This window comes from Patagioenas fasciata, chromosome 14, assembly GCF_037038585.1.
Source record: "Patagioenas fasciata isolate bPatFas1 chromosome 14, bPatFas1.hap1, whole genome shotgun sequence".
NCBI classification, from domain to species: domain Eukaryota; kingdom Metazoa; phylum Chordata; class Aves; order Columbiformes; family Columbidae; genus Patagioenas; species Patagioenas fasciata.
In genome coordinates this window covers 3,609,478-3,627,160 of record NC_092533.1, presented here as the reverse complement: position 1 = coordinate 3,627,160, position 17,683 = coordinate 3,609,478, and the positions used below count along the sequence as shown (strand labels likewise).

The 17,683-nt window shown below is 42.2% G+C and overlaps 1 protein-coding gene across 9 annotated transcripts in view; it reads right to left on the bottom strand.

The window, feature by feature from the left end:
• SFXN1 (sideroflexin 1) overlaps window positions 1–17,683 on the bottom strand; it is a 20,213-nt gene extending 2,530 nt beyond the window's left edge. Inside the window, exons 1-11 of one of the 9 annotated variants that reach the window (XM_071814641.1) lie at window positions 17,553–17,632; window positions 16,728–16,853; window positions 15,041–15,114; window positions 14,372–14,549; window positions 11,371–11,545; window positions 10,589–10,759; window positions 8,396–8,494; window positions 7,689–7,764; window positions 6,096–6,181; window positions 5,599–5,726; window positions 5,030–5,079 (exon numbers count right to left, since the gene is read on the bottom strand). In XM_071814641.1, coding sequence (XP_071670742.1) covers window positions 5,030–5,079; window positions 5,599–5,726; window positions 6,096–6,181; window positions 7,689–7,764; window positions 8,396–8,494; window positions 10,589–10,759; window positions 11,371–11,534 — 774 coding nt within the window. In that variant the 5' untranslated portion in view covers window positions 11,535–11,545; window positions 14,372–14,549; window positions 15,041–15,114; window positions 16,728–16,853; window positions 17,553–17,632. Of the gene's footprint in view, window position 1; window positions 3,488–5,029; window positions 5,080–5,598; window positions 5,727–6,095; window positions 6,182–7,688; window positions 7,765–8,395; window positions 8,495–10,588; window positions 10,760–11,370; window positions 11,546–14,371; window positions 14,565–15,040; window positions 15,115–16,705; window positions 16,854–17,552 lie in introns of those variants that run through there. The other 8 variants (XM_071814644.1, XM_071814645.1, XM_071814638.1 and 5 more) reach the window with 8 other exon arrangements.

Below are 17,683 nucleotides of genomic sequence, written 5' to 3'. Positions count from 1 at the left end.
AAAAGAAACCACACACAGTGAGCAGAGTGTCTGTCTTATCTCCCTGCCCCTTCCCACCTTCCTGGAGCTCTCGTAAGAGAAAAATTGCACCTAAAAGACTCCTGGATGTGATGAAGGCAAAACAATTACCAACACTCCTTAAAGCTGAGCTCTGGTTTGAGAGCTTTGAAAAGTTATAAGAAAATTCCCAGTGGTATCAATGTATGCTGTTATCCTGAGTGAGCGGCCCTTAGAAATGACGACAGGTGGTTGTTTTACTCACGACCTGATCCCAAGTGCGTTGGTCACTTGTTTGTGTTGCACAGCCCGCAGCAGCTGCAAGCGCAGCCCAAGTCTGGAGCAGCGCTGCAGGTACCGGGCTCAGGGAGTTCTGCCTGGGCATCCCAGCCAAGAGCCAGGGCTGGTTACAGCTCCTGTCCCTCCAGTGACATCGAACAGTTTTAACTTGCAACTGGAGATTTTCTATGTGAGCTACAGCAGCTGCAGCCACCAAGCATGAATAAGGGAGTGTCAAGGAAGAACGTAAGTCTGCCTCTTTTATCCCTTGTCTTGTGATCTGGCGTACAGGCACTTGCCCCCGTAGCACAGTCTGATACACTCCAGTTCGGTAAGAATTCACCTCTTATTACAGGAAAAAATGGTAGAAGAATTGGGGTAACAACGCTGAAAAAACAACAAGCTATGGATGCATTTTTAGCATACTCCTCATTACCATGACTTTTGCAGAACTTGAACATTCGCCAAGAAATACGATAATTTTCTTGTAGGCCTTTAAATGATCGAGGAATCTACCCCCCCATGTTAAGAATTTTAGTTGAAATTAATGACTACAGAAACAAAACCAGACCTATTTAAATGACACCGCTGCAATGGCCCATTGCTACAATAAAATCAGCGTCTCCAGTAAGCAGGACACACAACTGCTACGACAATGTGAAGTCGAATTTAAAGCAAAACAGCTAATGAGTTAAAAATCACATGTTACAGGGGATGATGCTTACAACAAAGATGATGTTTTTTTTCTGCAAGAAGTATTTCTCAAGATGTAGAAGTTAAAGGGGAAACTGGTGAACAAAAAATGGGGCACTATTTGAGAGTAGAAATAGAAGGGAATTTAGAAAGCTGGGTAGGACAAAGCTTGGTGTTAAGGAAGGTTGCAGCAGTGTAAGAAGCATGGAAAACAAGCCTGAGGGAGAAGAAATCCTGTAGAAGACTTTTTTTTTGCCCTGGAGTCAATGTGCAATCCAGAAATGATCGCGGGAGGAGGTGTGGAATTCAGCAATGACCTGCAACAATAGATCAAAAATGGAAAAAGGCAGCAATAGCAACAAGGATGAAAAGGGACTGCAGTGCTCGCCTATTCTGGCGTTCCACTAAACCCACCTTTGTTTGACTCTCAGCTGAGATAAAGTCACTCAAAATGCTTTACATTTTATACATTGGGACAGATCAAGACGAGATGGTGTGACTGGCCATGGAAGGGATATAGGACTGCGGCATCGGGAAATGCTACACGTGTTTGGGAACACAAATCAAACCGGGCTGCAAATGACTTCAGACTCTGAGGACAGCTAAGGGAGAGCGAAGCTATATGTTTAAGCACGAGCATGGGACCCGATGTACATAATACAAAAGCCCCAAATACGATTTTATAACTGCAAAGAGTGCTGGAGGGTGTCATGAGAATAATAGATGGTTTCATGCCTTGATCAGAGTTGGTCGTAAATCTGAAGGAGAGAGAGGTGTCTGCTAGCACAGACAATGCAAACGGCAGCTGTTTCATGTGGTGGAGCATTTTTTGCCAAGGTACTTGATATGAGTTACAGCCTTTTCCAAGAATGTCACCAGGCTGCATTAATCAGCGAAGATGGTGAGGTGAAACCCTAACACTCGGAGGTCAATATTAAGAATTGGAGTTGCCTACGGAACAATGTAAAACAAGTGCAGTCTGTACATCCCTATGAAGAGATAAAGTGGAGAAGTACAAGGCAGCAGAAGAATTTACTGTGTTAGGGATGTGTCATTTACCTCCAGGAGAAGGCAGTTCCTGATGAACTAGGATTTAATTTCCAGATGTCTTTATGGCATCTTTAGCGCTTAGTGCAAACAGAGAAAATGAAGAAATGATAATTAAGCAAACAAAAGCCACAAGGAGAATCAGCTTTTTTCTAAATGCTTCCTTTCATTGTTGAGTCTCAAAATCTGTCAACTTTCCACTATGCCTGTTTTTAAAAAAAATGAATAAATGGAATGACAGTTAAATTAGGAATGCATGGAGGACTCTAAGGCATAAGACATTCAGGAATGACACTTAAAAAAAAAAGGCTCTATTCTAGTTTTGTAACAGTTTTCAACACATATTTTAGTTGCAGACTAAGAGACCTCAAGGAGTTTGTTTGAAGGATATATGAGAAAATTTCTGAAATCAACTTGAATGTTATTATAACCCAGCATGTAGAACAGGAGAGAAACAGTAGCTGAACCTCTAAGAGTAGTTACATAAATTAAACCTTAATGTTGATTGGAATCTTCAGAAGTTTCTATGGTTCCCTGTAACTAAAATAAATCTATAAAAGCTGTGCCTCAGAGCAGGGTTGTTTATGGATCCTTCAGTGGGTTCTGCAAAGAGCTACTCAAGTGTGTGACAACAGAGATAACAACCAGACATGATACAGCCCGACCAAGAACCACGACAGCGGGTAACCGCACAAAAGGCAGCCAAGGCCACTGCTGAAACATATCGCAAAAGCATGTATGTGTATATATATATCTGTATGTATATATAAAATACTTTTTGAAGTGAAGAAGTAGTTAGATTCTTTTTGAATCAACAAGGATGTGCTCGTGTTCTAAAACAATTCTTGAGTCAATTTCTAGCAACACCTTCCTGGAAAACTTTTAATTAATGCTAACGTTACCATCAAAATGTCCTCGTGCGAAACAATGTCAGAATATGGAGAACTAATAGCGCTACGTAACCTACATCTTATTTCAAATATCAGAGGATGATAGCCTGCTATCACTGAGACCAGCATTCCAGAGGCACTTGTTTCTCTTTATCTTACTGAAGAACACAATTCTGTTGTCTTTGTCATTTCACAACCACTTGACCATTGTCTGGCCACGTGTGTTGCTCAAAAGGCTTCGCCACGTGTACGAGAATTATTTCCCAGAGTGATGGTGCGCAAAGCAAAGGGAAAGGAGTTAGTAAAGCGTTCTGTGGATGGTGCTGGAGTTGTGCGAATGGGATGGTGCTTCTGAGACCTCCAGAAGACATGCAGAAGCTGCTTGTTAAAAATGCAGCTCATTCCTTAATGGTTTTAATACTAATCTCTACCGAGTGTTACCACTGACTACCTGCGGAGCAGGGTTGCACCTGAACTCACAGTCTCTGATGCTGAGGGGGAGGAACAGATGAGCATAAACGGTCATGATGGTCCCAAAGACCAGTGAGAAGTCACTGAAGAAATCGCTCATTTTTGCTGATCTGAAAAATTCACAACACCCTTATATTGATTATGCCACACAAAACCAATAGATACTTGTCTCCAAACTCTGAGAATTGCTGCAACTTCTTCAGAAAACTTATTTTCCAGTTGAGTTGATAGCATTTGTGACATTTCTCCTGTGTCAAATACATATAAAATCATCTTTGCTCTAAATTTACAAATTCTTTCCTTTTTTAAACAAGGGTTAATATTCTGAGTAATACATTAACAAGAACATAACAGTATCACAAACTGCTTAAAGCCAGGCTGCAAACAGGGTGTGGGTCAAAAGACATCGGCAATTAAGAATTAGCTACATCAGCACAGGGCTCTTCAGGCTGCAGGCCGTTTATTGGGATGCACCAAGCAGCACACACTGGCTTTCACGCTAAAACTCAACAGCCACATTTCCCAGTTTTATATTCCGAGCACCAGCATTTTCTGCTGTCAAGGGGGGGGAAAACAGCAAAGCACTTCAGGAAGAAAAAAACCCTAAAATTGGAAGATATTTGGGACCTCTTCGCAATGTTTATCCACTAATACAGAAGCACTTTCCATTAACGTATGTAACTGGGTAATCTAACTCTGCATGAGAAGAATGAAAGGCAGAAATAATAAGAAATAGAATTTAAATATCTTAGAAAGCTTTGTCTTAGATAAAAGGAGGTGACTTCCCCTGCTTGTCCTCCTGGTCCCCACCCAAACCAGTTTTCCAAGCCAGGGTCTGGAAACTCAGACTGCGCTGTCTGTTCCTGACTTTTTCCAACAGGAAGGAGACGACTGTTTGCCTGGAGCAGCGCAAGGAAATCAGTCAGGGATATCAGCTGGGGAAGATGAAACTCCCTTTACTGGTAAAGGATTATAGGCTTTGTCATCTGAATATTATTTCTCTTGTGTCAGACAATCCTACAATTCATTTCATTATTGTTCTTTTCCCTCTCATGCACACACAGTCCATAATGTTGATTTAATCCATATATTTACTAACACTGCGTGTCTGACTTTTTACACTACTTCAGTATAAACAGAATACAGCAAACATGTAACCTTTCATGATGCATGCCCATTCTATGCACTTACTCATAGAGTAAACGTTAAAGACTCATTTTCAAAGGAGATTTTTACCATCGTTGTTCCCAAAGTCAAATTGCTCCTACAGCAGCTAAGCAAAGTTACTGACATCTTGACAAGAAAAGCATTATTACAATTTTCAATGTTTTTTTCTAATAAACTCTATTACAAGTCTCAGCTCAAGGAAGGTTTACTTACTATTTATTAGGAGGGACTCTGTATTTTAAGAACAATTATAAAAATAATACAAAGTTCATATTATCTTAATGTCATTTTACACTGTGATTAAAAGAACCAAGCTATTTCTGGCTAAGAAAGGCATAAAGAAAGCAACAGCTATAAAGCCAGCTCTGTAGTGATGTCCTCCCAAAGTGTTTGGGAGGCAAATATGAAGACTAAGAACATTTGAAATTCATGAAAATATTAACTTAGAATATGAAATACATACACATAGATTATCTAAGACTAACCTTTAAAAAGGCTCTCTTTTCCAATGCATTCATTATGAAGGGAGGAATTGCTGCAAATGAAGGAAAAAAAAACACATTAACCTCGGAGAAAAAGGCACTTGGTTTACATTTTCTGCTAAGATCAACTAATAGCGTAACACAATTTTCACAGCCTTTTGTGATTAATTGAGCTTTCATTTCACGTTGTGCCAATCCAACATACTGGATTGGTGTTTACAGAAGTAAATTCTCCCAATAAGCAAAACTTCTAATTTCACACATAACTAAACCTGAGCTTAGCAACTTGGCACTGCTCAAAGCACCTGCCCTTCACTAAACTAATTCCACTCAAGCAGAATTTGTTACATTTCCTTTACTACATGTATCTTTCTGCAAAAGCATCCCAGGAACTCTTCCCATGTAACACACTGTGATGTTTTCACAGTAAGTAATGTGCATTTCTTTGTAGAACTTCTTAACCGAAATGTAAATAGTGCCTGCATAACTGTAAGATAACTTGGCTGCTAAGAAAAATCACTTATATAGAATTTAAGATCTCTTTCACATTAGTGATAGTCAGTTATTCTTACCCATGCCAGGAGCAGCCATAAGAACCCTTGATAAAACCACCTGGGCAATCGCCTGCTGAGCTGCTTTTGTTGATTCACCCAACCTGTTCCCTTTCTCATCCGTGACAGGGATTCCAAACTTGAGTTCCCTGTTGATTAAGGGGTAAAAATCAAGCACTGATTGACATGCATTTATCCACCTTTTTTTTTTTTTAAAGTCTTTCTCCCCTTAAAACTCTAAATTAAAAGAATTAAGGTTTTTATTTTATTTTCAAATCAGTCTGTTTGAAACACTCTTTGGCAAAAAAAATTTAAAAGGCAGTGAAAAATCTGGTGAAAACTATGTTGAAAAGCAAACAATTGAGTATTTGCAACAGCAAATGTAACTAGTCCTACATTTATCCAGCCCTAAAATTACATTCGGCCCTTTGAAGGCAACCATGAGGCTGATGTGGCTCCTGGTGAAAATGAGTTTGACACCCTGTTCCAGATCGAGTGATATTAGTTCTTTTTCCTACCTTTGTCTCATCAGTGGAATATTAATGCAGTTCGCTGAAGCAACAGCAGCAAAAGGACCAAACCGTGCTATAAGAGGCGAGGCATGCTGTAAAACATGGGAAAAAAAGAAAAATAATTACATAATTATTTTCTTTCCCAAAGGTCATACTAAAATGCTTCATGTGCTAATGATAGACCAGGCTTATTTCTTTTAAATTAAAATTCAATGAAAACTCACTGGTGAGGCAGAGGCAAAGCAACAAACAAACAAGACGTAAGTCAGATACTTCTCTCAGAGTGAGCAGTGGCAGGAGATTGGCAAAACCAATCTTAATTTAGTAGCATCACTGCAGGGCACTGTCAGCTTCTCAGTACGCCTGTCAGCACAACAGCAACACTGAACACACCTCAGCTTCACTGTCTCTGCTGGCAAAGTGTGCTGGTTTGGCTGGGATACAGTTTATTTTCTCCACCGTAGCTGGTATGGGGCTATGTTTTGGATTTGTGCTGGGAACAGGGTTGATGACACAGGGATGTTTTGGTTACCGCTCGGCACGGCCTCACACAGCGTCAAGGCCTTTGCTGCTGCTCACATCACCCACCAGCGATGGTGGGAGAGGACAAGATGCTGGGAGGGGACATGGCCAGGACCGCTGACCCCAACTGACCAAAGGGATGTTCCACACCATGGGAGCTCATGCTCAGTAGGGGGAAGAAGAAGAAAGGTGGGGATGTTTGGAGTGGTGGCGTTTGTCTTCCCAAGTAATTGTCGCACGTGCTGGAGCCCAGCCTGCCCATGGGAGGCAGTGAACGAATCCTTTGTTTTGCTTTTCTTGCACACAGGGCTTTTGCTTTAGTTATTAAACCGTGTATCTCAACCCATGAGTTTTCTCACTCATCTGATTCTCTCCCCCAGACACCCGGGGGGAGTGAGCAAGTGGCTTTGCATGGAAAGACACCGGCTGCGGAGACTGTTCATTGGGTCAGTGTCTAATACGATCTGAATTACTCTGATTAGAACAGTCTCTCAAATAACTTGTCCATCCTATACCACTCAGTATATTAAAGCATAAGCAGAGGTGTAAAAAATACATTATTGCTGTGTTGTCGTGTCTTTTTGTTTTGTAGAGGATCTTTTTTCTTGATTGTTTTGTGCACTTGTTTAAAGAATTTGAGTTTTCTGCATTTAAGAGTGACACCTCCTTACAAGTTCTTCAGCCAGTCCAGGGTAGGCATCCACATTTGCAGAAATGATACTGCACCTTAAAACCGCACCCTATATAGTTTATAGGATAATGAGTCCACATTGTTGTAATTACATATCCACTGCAATTAACTTTCAAGGGCTATTAGATACTCTAACATACAAAAAGAAATGGCAAAAAAGGCACCTTATTATATACAGTTTGTATTAAAACACAAGGCTCTGTGATATACATATAAAACCACATACAAGGAGCAAAAATAAGCTTGGGATCTAAAGAAGGGAGCTGCCAAAAGGCATCACAACTAGTTACTGGGAGCTGTGCATGACACAGATACACAGGGGGAGAAATGAGCACGTCATAGAACACCAAAGTCTAGTTCAGAATGGAAAAAAATATCAGCAATACCTTTGTCAGGGCATTAAGTCCTAAAGCTGTTGCGACAGCACCTGTGGTAGCAGAAACATAGGCTGTTCCCAGCTGGCTAAAATAAAAAGAAAAACATTTGCACATGCACAACTACATTTATGTCACTTCAAAAAATAATTACATTTTACATTTGTAGTTATACCTTTCAAAAGTTAAGAAGTAGACCTTTCTTTGATACTGCAATAAGATATGGATGGAAGATTCAAACGGGACACTGCTTCTCTTTCACTAGCAGCAAAAACTCATGTGCAAGCAACATTTTAACATGGAGTGAGGTTCTGCTGGTTCTGTGTCACTATCTGTCCAGCACCGTCTCACGTGCCTGAACAAGCACCTTGAAGATTTAGTTCTCTACTTAATTTCTAACTTGCTTACAGTAATAAAATCAGTTTGCATTTCTAAGGCCATGTCTACAATAGTAATTAAAATCAACTGTACCAAACCCCATACTTGTAGATTACTCTTAACTGCTTATGATCAAGGTGGTTGGGCTTATCTTTTATGGCAGAAATGGAGTCCTTGCCTCCATCATTCTCAGACTTCCCACCTGCACATATCAAATTAATAATAAGCAGACACAGAAAAACTTATCCCTCTGTCACCTCACACTTCAAAGCCCAACCACGTTCCAGTACACGAACGAGCAATTTGTAAACACATCACAAGTATCTGGTTCAGTGTCTGACCTGACAGTAATTGGGGCATCACCGCTCCTGTTCGTGTAATTTACTACAGCATTGAAGGACTGGTTAATCCACTGCCAGAAAACCACTGCTGGTGTTGTCCTTGAAAGGAGAAACAATTATTATTGAAAATATAGTTGAATCAACAGTATAGAAAAATGACAGCAAACCAAGAAAAGCAAGTTCAAGCAGTAATCACGCAGAGGTTCTAGTTTATCTGAACAAAACAATACTGCCAATGAGTTACTGTCTTAACAATGAAAGTACAAGCTACTTCTAAGAATAGAATTTAAAAGCATTGTAATTAAATAGCAAGGTTCACTTGGGACAAAGGTTTGTTGTAATAATGAAAGCATCATAGCAAACCTCTCCATAAAAAAACACACAGAGGAATATGAAACTGTCTAATTTCTATGGTACTTTTCCAGCGTTATTATTCCCTTGCAGTCTGCTAGTTCTGTTGGAAGCTCCATAAGTGACTGAGAAGTGGATTTCAGAGAGAGGGTTTATCTTCTGTGTTTTCAAAAAGCCAATACGATGCCACTGTTTTAGTAAATCCCTATGACATTAAAACATCCAGTTGCATGTAGAACCAGATAAAAAGCAGCAGCGCAGGCTGGGATCCACCTGTCTGGGTAGCAGCTCTGTGGAAAGGGACCTGGGGGTCCTGGTGTACAACACGCTCAACATGAGTGACCAGGGTGCTGCTGTGGCAAAGGGAGGCAAGAGGACGCTGGGCAGCATCAACAAGAGCGTGACCAGCAGAGGTAATGAAGTCATCAACCCATTCTACTCAGCATTGTGTTCAGTTTTGGTCCCTGCTGTGCACAAAGGATGTGGGCAGGCAGGAGAGGGCTCAGAGAAGGGCTGAAAAGATGATCCAAGGACTAGGAAGCTGCCACGTGAGGGAAAACTGAGAGAACCGGGTTTGTTCAGCCTTGAGAAAAAGAGGCTGAGGGGAGATCTTATCACCATGTTCCAGTATTTAAAGGGTGGCTACAAAGAAGATGGAGATTCTCTTTTTACAAGGAGTCACATGGAAATGATGAAGGGCAATGGGTACAAGTTACTCATGGGGAGATTCCGATTGGACACAAGAGGGAAATTTTTCACAATCAGCCATTGGGATAACCTTGCCAGGGAAGTGGTGGATCCCCCAACATTGGAAACTTGTTAAGATTCAGTTGGACAGGGCGCTGGGTCGTCTTGTCTGGATTATGCTTTCAACGAGAATGGTTGGACCAGATGATCCTGTGGTCCCTTCCAACCTGCTGTTCTGTGATTCTATTATTTTTTTTCTCTTTCCCTGCTACTGCAGTGCAGAGGATGTCCAAAGAAATCAATGTCTTCCAAGCTAATAAATCCCCTAGTTTTGAATCTAAGTGACTCTACCAATAATACAAATAAAAGGTTTGTAGCTCCTACAAATATTAGAGGTAATAACAGAACAAGCATAAAAGAAAAACCAATTAACAGGAAGCAGTGCTTAAGAATGGGCAGCTGTACTGATGCTTTATTTGTATTCTCAACTCGACTTTTCTAAACACAGACACACATATATATGCACCGTTCAAAACGGCTGTGCCTGTCTGCAGCACGAGTAAAGAATCTGTAAAATTCCATCAACAAAAATGCTGGGTTTATTTCCTCTGCACCTCCCACCAGTTCTTGCTATCAAAGTGTTGTGTCACAAACATGTTTCTAACACGGATTCTACCAACAGATGATGCTGTGGACTTCACCGTATTGGTGATTCAAGAACTACTGAGAAAATGGCAGGATCAAACAGGAGCTGGAGAAGAAACTCAATGACCGATGGACCGAAGCGTACAGATCACTCACTTGGCAGACAGAACATCCTACATGGCAGATCTCTAAGACCAGAAACTCCCAGGTATCTCCTCCTCTTTGTCCCCCACACAACTCTTCTACAAGGATGGTGTTTTGGAACATTCAACTTCCCCGGTTTGAGGAAAAGCGGGATGGTAAAGGATAAGGGCTAAGGGTTTATCTTCCAGCTACTTCCGGAGGAAACCACTAAGCAGTTGGAAGGAATGCAGAGAGAAAACTAAGCGAAATTTTACGTTTTAAAATATTCACGATAAATCTTCTAAAATGCTCTTTTGGCAATAACATTGATTTTCACTTAACTAATTTGTAGGCAAACGTTTTATGTGTTATATTGCCATCACTTACCTATAAAAGGTCATCATACAACCTGTGATAGTCATGTTCATGGGTACCTGAGCTGACATGCGGCCAATCAAAACCATCTTTTCACCAGTGTCTGGGTGAAAGGCTGAATCATAGATGTATTTTGCCCTCCACAATTCATCTTCCGTCAAGCCACGCGGCACAATACCTTGTCTTGGGACAAGTTAGAAAATGAGACAACAGCAAAAAGCACAATCATTATAAAATGCTGCAACCTCTGGTGACAAATGTGCTATCAGAGGATTTTGGGATGTTCATAATATGTTAATCTAGCTTGTAGATCTTCAGCTTTTAAATGGAGTGGTGAAATAAAAAGAATCGAAACTCCCAGCAGTGGGTACGCTGGCTCAGTCGTTATCTCCAGCATCAAATTCCTATTTACTCAAAACTGTACTAGATTTTAGAGCTAAAATCTCTGGAGTCATCAGCATGAAACTTGGAAAATTTACTTTCCAAGTATTTAAGAAACTACTTACTCCAAACAATATCACACATAAGAGGAAGTTTTAACCTCTGTTGTCATAGTAACTATTTTCAGAATTATACACTTCTGTATTTCAGAATACTTGATAGGTATTCTCAGATGACAGAATTACCTCAATGACTGGCAAATTTGTCTTAAAAAGAAGTGTTTCAATCTCCGAAATAAGAAGAGTGGTGCAATGAATGCAGTGCTTCAAATATTTCCTTTTAAATATATAACCACGTACTTATCAATGACATGGACTTTTTTGGGCCAGCAGTAGAAGTGGTCAATGACGTACCTATAGTCATGCACAATTTTTCTTGCATTTTCCAGCTGGGCATCAGATAACAGAAGATTCCGGGGATCTGTTACAGTAAAGAAGTGAGTGGCTCGTCCAGAAAAAGTGCTTTGATCCCATCGGGGCTCCTTTATATTAATATTTCGTGGTACGCTTCCTGACATCTTCAAAAACTCTGAGAAGAAAACGTGAAAATTAGCAATTCAGATTTCCACTTATTTCACAACGTATCTATAACCTGCAAGATGAAAAGTGGTTATGCTTAGAGTAAAAAACCAGAGAACAAACACCAACCAACCTGTAGAACTGAACATTAAGGGGGGAAGTACATACCCAGAAAGGAGATTATGTCAGTTACTATCATGGGTTTTAATGAGGTTGGTATTGATACAAGTAAAAAAGCAAGAGCTTAGTTAAATGTCCACAGAGATGATTTTGTGCCTGTTTCCCCCAGACATTTATATATTACATATTTGTAAGAGCATGAGTATCTGATTATGAGGTAGAGGCGCATCATATACAGGTGCAAAGACCTGAGGATGAGGCCGATGCAGAGGAAGTATAGAAATGTATTAATAAATAGCTGTATTAAAAACCAATATACTAATCAGAACGGTGCTTTATTTCAATGTCGAATTAGTGTTGGCCAAAAATAATGTCTTGAGGGGAAGGAGAAATTAAATATTTCAAGAGATGCCTGAAGAGCTGCTGTAAGGTGCAGTGACAGAAGAAATACTTAATAAAATCCAGTTAACTTCCCTGGCGCAGCAAAACAAATAATTACGAGCACAAACCCAACCATTTATTTATAATAAATGTTGTTTCTCTAAATCCATGTTTTAAACCAAAGATTATATAATGCAACCATTTGCCACATTACAAACATATGACCAGATCTCCTAAGGATACTTCAAAGATGGTTAAAGAACGACAATAAAGGACACGGAACCAACACGGTTGTGCATTTATAGGGCCTAAAGCCCAGAAAATTAAAAATTGCTTCAGGATGACTAAGTTTACTTCAACATCTAATGAAAGAAGGGTCTAAGTCTCCACATCTATCACAACCAGCCCTAAATTGGCAGCTTTAAAAGCAACAGGAAGGAGAAGAAAACTAGGAAATATATAGAAGACACTATAGAACAACTTTTCTAGCAAAAACCAAATCAAACCAACCTCTTACCAGCCAGAATTGCTCATAGAGCGGGGACTATTCAGGGAAAAGACTTTTTTTCTGTTTCCCAAAATCCTCTGTTAATGGAGTTGTTTGAGGAGGAGAGGGTTTCAAGATCAGATTGGATAATTTCATTGGTTATCACCTTTCCACCCCAAAATGTAACGTGCTATTGATTCAGCTATGGTCCTGTTTTACAGGTGGTCTCCCCTCTGTTGGTACTTACTGACTATCAACAGATATGGGAATATCAACAGATATAGGAACAATAAATTCAGTTACTATAATAATTCATACTGAAATGTCACTTTGATGCCATGTTCACAGAACAGGAGAACCAGCATCACTGGAAAAGATAAAAGATGACATCATAACCCAGTCAAACCATTAAAATCTATCGTGGAAAATACACAGTAAGGACGGAAATAATAGACATTTTCGCTGTGTCAAACAACAGATCAGTTGGGAAGGTATTTAAGAGAACCACTTGTACCTGCAAACCCTGAAGCTGGTAACAGCCCACACTGGCAAATTAAACCAGTAATAAGGAATGGACTTTGCTCTCTGGCACATTCATGTTGTTAAACCCTTTGTTTCCAAACTCGGGCGGCTGTATCCCAATGGCCTGTGGAGAACAGCAGCTAAATCCTCCCTTGTGCTGCCGGATTGTCTGGGGGAGCATCAGCCGTCCCAGCAGAACCGCTGCAGAGCCGACAATCCAGGGACTGCGCTCCTGTCACCAGGAGCATTTTTTTGGCACCGTTATGTCATCGGCACTGACACAGAGGTTTGATTATCCACGCGATTTGCTCCACGGCTCTTCCTACATACCCAGGTGTGTTTTCCAAATCATAACTGATGATTTTCCTAAAGTTTTTCCTGAACATACCGGTGAGCTTTGAACACAGCTGGAAGCCCAGCACCAAGCACACCCAAATTTCTTGCCCTCTCTCATCAGATAGAATCACCTGCTAGTTCCATGGCCTAATGTTTAACACTAACATTAACTGGAGGGAGAAAGAGGGCTTAAGTGAGAGCAGCCTCTCTTAACAAATAAGTACATAAAAACTTGCAGAAAGCCTGATCACCAGTTTAGCGCAAAGGCTGTGTTTAGATTTGCAGCAGAGCCACAGCAGAAGACTTTAAACCTCGTTTAGAGGTTAACAGCAGCAGTTGCAGCAATTCTACAAAACGCTGGTTCAGGAGTTGTCAGGAGTTCAACTCTCTGCTGTTCCTTTTCAAAGTTTACATTTTAAACATCACGTTGAGGGTCATATAACCACTTTTCAAACCCTAGCAATAGCCAAAAGAGTAGCAATGACCATTTCATTTATTTCAGACAATAACATAGCCCTCAATTTTAAACAACCCAGATATTTGCTCCTTTATTTTAAACCCTACTGCATGACTGGATAATCCAGATGGGCACATGATCTGTGAAATTCTGGGCAACTTAACCTCATGCAGCATTGCATATATAAACACTATATGTATTTATATATATATTTATTACCAGGACATTGTGTTACGGACACCTCATAATTTAACTCAAGTCTTGAAAAATCCACAACTAAGAAACTTTATCAGGTATGTCACTAATTTCGCCAGTATTTAAGCTAAAATTGGGAACGGGGTGACAGAAAAATAAATCTCTTGGTGGTCTAACTGTGAACCAAATTCTCCATGTCTGTTCTAAACACACATTTTCAAAAGCTGCAGTCACTGTTCTGAGAACCATCCCTAATGGCAAAATGGACATTCCTTAAGAGATGCAGTTTAGGTTGCCAGGAGTGCAATATTGTCAGAGAGAATGTGAGAGAAACTCGCCTGAGAACTCCTCCAGCAGCTGGTTTTCCTCAACAGATACAAAAGTCTGAATTCTCTTGAAGATCCTTCGGCAAACGTCCTTAGATTGGGTACCAGATAGGGTACTGCTTCATTCTCTATACAGAATTTCCTGTTGTTTTTTTGTTTTTACAGGGTCTGGAGTCCAGATTACAGTCTCCTGCAGAAGTGGACTCTATTAACGAGAGCAGCCTTTCACCTCTCTTGCACACAATTCCAGAAAGTCAGCAAAAACAGGGCTGGGGGAGGGAGAAGTCTACGTCCAAAAGCAATGTGCACAGAGTTGTGATAATGAACATTTTGACATCCCACTTCTTGGTGCCCGACTCTCAAACTGCAACTTGCAAGCCTGTTACAAAGCACGGGTTGTGCTGGGCGCTGTAGCTTAAAAAAGAACTCAAACCAGACTGAATACAGGAGGGCAAGGGAGAAAACTAGGCACCAAAATGCTGAAAAAACGCTGTAACTTGTACGGTGTCCTCTGCCAGGACCCAGATCCCAACTGCAGGTGATGAAAAGGTGCTCAGGTCAGATCATGATTCACAAAATCCCCTAGAGGCAGATAAGCGTTCCTTTTTTGAACAAGCTGAGTGAGCCTTTCCCCTGAAAACCCTGTAAAAATAGAATGTAACGGCAATTCCTCTTTCTTACCAGAATGCTATAGAACAGGAATAGTTCACAGGTCAGAGCCAGATGCTGCTGAAAACATTTCATGTGCAGATTCACTGGGAGAGGGAAAAAAACATTTGACACATTCAGGCCCCTAGATCTCAATTCTTCAAAGCAGTTCCCTGACAGCTGGATGTCCAGCTGCCAATGCTCTGTTCTGGGAAATGAGAGATACAGACCTGAAAACGACCAAGTTGAGAAAAGTACCTGCTGCTATAAAATGGGGAGAGGAACAGTTTATCTTCATCCCCTGACATATTTATAAACAAAGCACAATGGCCTCTTGTTTGTTTTTGCAGAGCATGTTATTTTGAAGAACCTCCCATGCTGTTTTGATAGAGAAATATTTAAGGATCCTGTTAGGCCTTTTTATTCCTCAGATAAGAGATTTGTCCTTTTGGGGGCTACTTTGCCTGAAGAGTCTCAGATTTTTCTTTTCCAGGAGCAATGCCCACCACAAAAGCTGCTATGTTGGCTTAAGAGAAAAGACAGGAAATTAACTACTTACTGATTAGTAAAATGTGACCTGTTTTATTTTACAACACATTGGCAAAGCAACAGTGGAAAGGCAAACTCAGCTACTACCCATATTTTAATTGCTCTGGCAGAGAAAAGAACACAATGCATTCTCCACGGATGTCAATCACGACACAATAATCAGTTCAAATGAGAAGAACTAATAATTTTTAGGGGAAGAAAGCATTTTTGTGTGATGGCAAAAGAGCACTTACCAGACTTACCGGGGTCATTAAGCAACGGTATTTCTCTATTTGTACTATGTTTGCTACCACAGTTTGAAAGAAGCAGCACAGCTGATGACTGGGAGAAGTCTGATGCAACGTACTTACATCAAATGTTAACAAAGCCACTTGCCAAGTTTTCCTTCCCCAAAGTAGCTTCTATCAGTAAATATCTATTTAAATGACATGCGAAAAAAAAATATCTTTGTCTGCACTGTGATTTTTCCTGCTGCAATCATCAAAACAAATTGAATGCTGGAGAAGGCAAATTATGGCAACACTAGGAGATACTTTTTTTGCTTATACATGCGCGTCCCGCTTGTAGCCTAGCAACAAAAGCAGCAGTCTGTGTGAAATGGATAGAGCCTGCTGCTGGGGCTCTCTCCTCAAAACAGCAGCCATCTTCGGCGTGTAACTTGACGAGAGATTTCATCATTCTGCCTTAAAGCTGCCTCTAGATATTAGAAGTTGACACAGCCAGCTCAGCGGCGTCACCTTTCAATTTTCTGCGTTTTCTCCCGTCGCATGGGGTACATTGCAGAGACACGTCACACGTTCACGTCATCTCTTTGTTAAGAAAAACAAAGCTTCTTTGCTAAAAAGGGTTAGTGAGAGCTCTTATTTCAGTCCTGACTGCTGCAAGCTTGTCTCTGCTGCTTATTTTTTAACCCCCCCACTGGTAAGTGGAAGTAGCACTACCTGGCTCTACCCAGACATGTTCACGGCCCTCTTGTGTTGTTTTCCACTATTTCATATATTGTTTTCTGATATCCATACAGGTGATTTTTAAAAATTGCACATAGGTACAAAGCCAGTCTTTAGCCTCCCACCCCCAACACCCATTATAATAACAATAAATTATTTATAATCCATTAAATTAAAAAAGGCAGTAGTTATATATCCCTGCCTCTGGATACCAGGTGTCTGACCTCCAAGTTACTCGTCGTGTTCCTCTCCTGGAAAAGACGATCCCCGGGCAGGGAGGCTTGTCCTGCAGCTCTGGGATTCGTGCGGCTGTCCCTGTGACACAGGGCGACCCGTGGTCAGGGGGAGATCTGGGGAGCGGGTGAGGAAGCGGAGCTGCTGTGTGTGCAGGGGAGGGGTGACCCGCTGGGACACCGGCTGTGCTCCCACACAGGGGATGGGGTGACACGTGGGGCTGGGACCCTGAGAAGACGACAGGGGTGACAAGTGAGGCTGGGACCCTGTGGAGGGGATGGGGTGACACACGAAGCTGGGCCCCTATGGAGGGGATGGGGTGACACACCGGTCCAGCCGTCTATGGAGGTGATAGGGGTGATAAACAGAGCTGGGCCGCTATGGAGGTGATGGGGGTGACACAGTGGTCTGGGCCCTATGGAGGGGATGGGGGTGACACACGGGTCTGGGCCCTATGGAGAGGACAGGGGTGACACACGGAGCTGGGCCCTATGGAGGGGACAGGGGTGACACGCAGATGAGAGGTGACAGACGGGCCTGGGCGCCTGTGGAGGGTACGGGGGTCACACGCCGGGCCGGGCCTGTGGGGAAGGGCAGGGGAGACACGGCGGGTTGGGCCCCTGCGGAGGGGCCCGAGGTGACAGATGGGTCTGCGCCGTTGCGGAGGGTACGGGGGTGACACGCGTGGCTGGGCCCTCGCGGAGCGCACCGGGGGGGACACCGAGGGGGACACCGAGGGGGACACCGGCGCTGGCTCCTCGCCCGCTCCCCAGCCCCACGGGGACCCCGAACCGCGGGGACGCCCCGGTACTCACCGCGGCCGCTCTCCCCACTCCGCACCGCCCTGGCCCCGCTGCCCGGAAGCGGCTCGCTCGGCGCCGCGCTCAGGGCCCGGGGCAGGCGGTTGGGCCGCCCCGCGCCGCTTCGCTCCGCCCCGGCGGGGCCG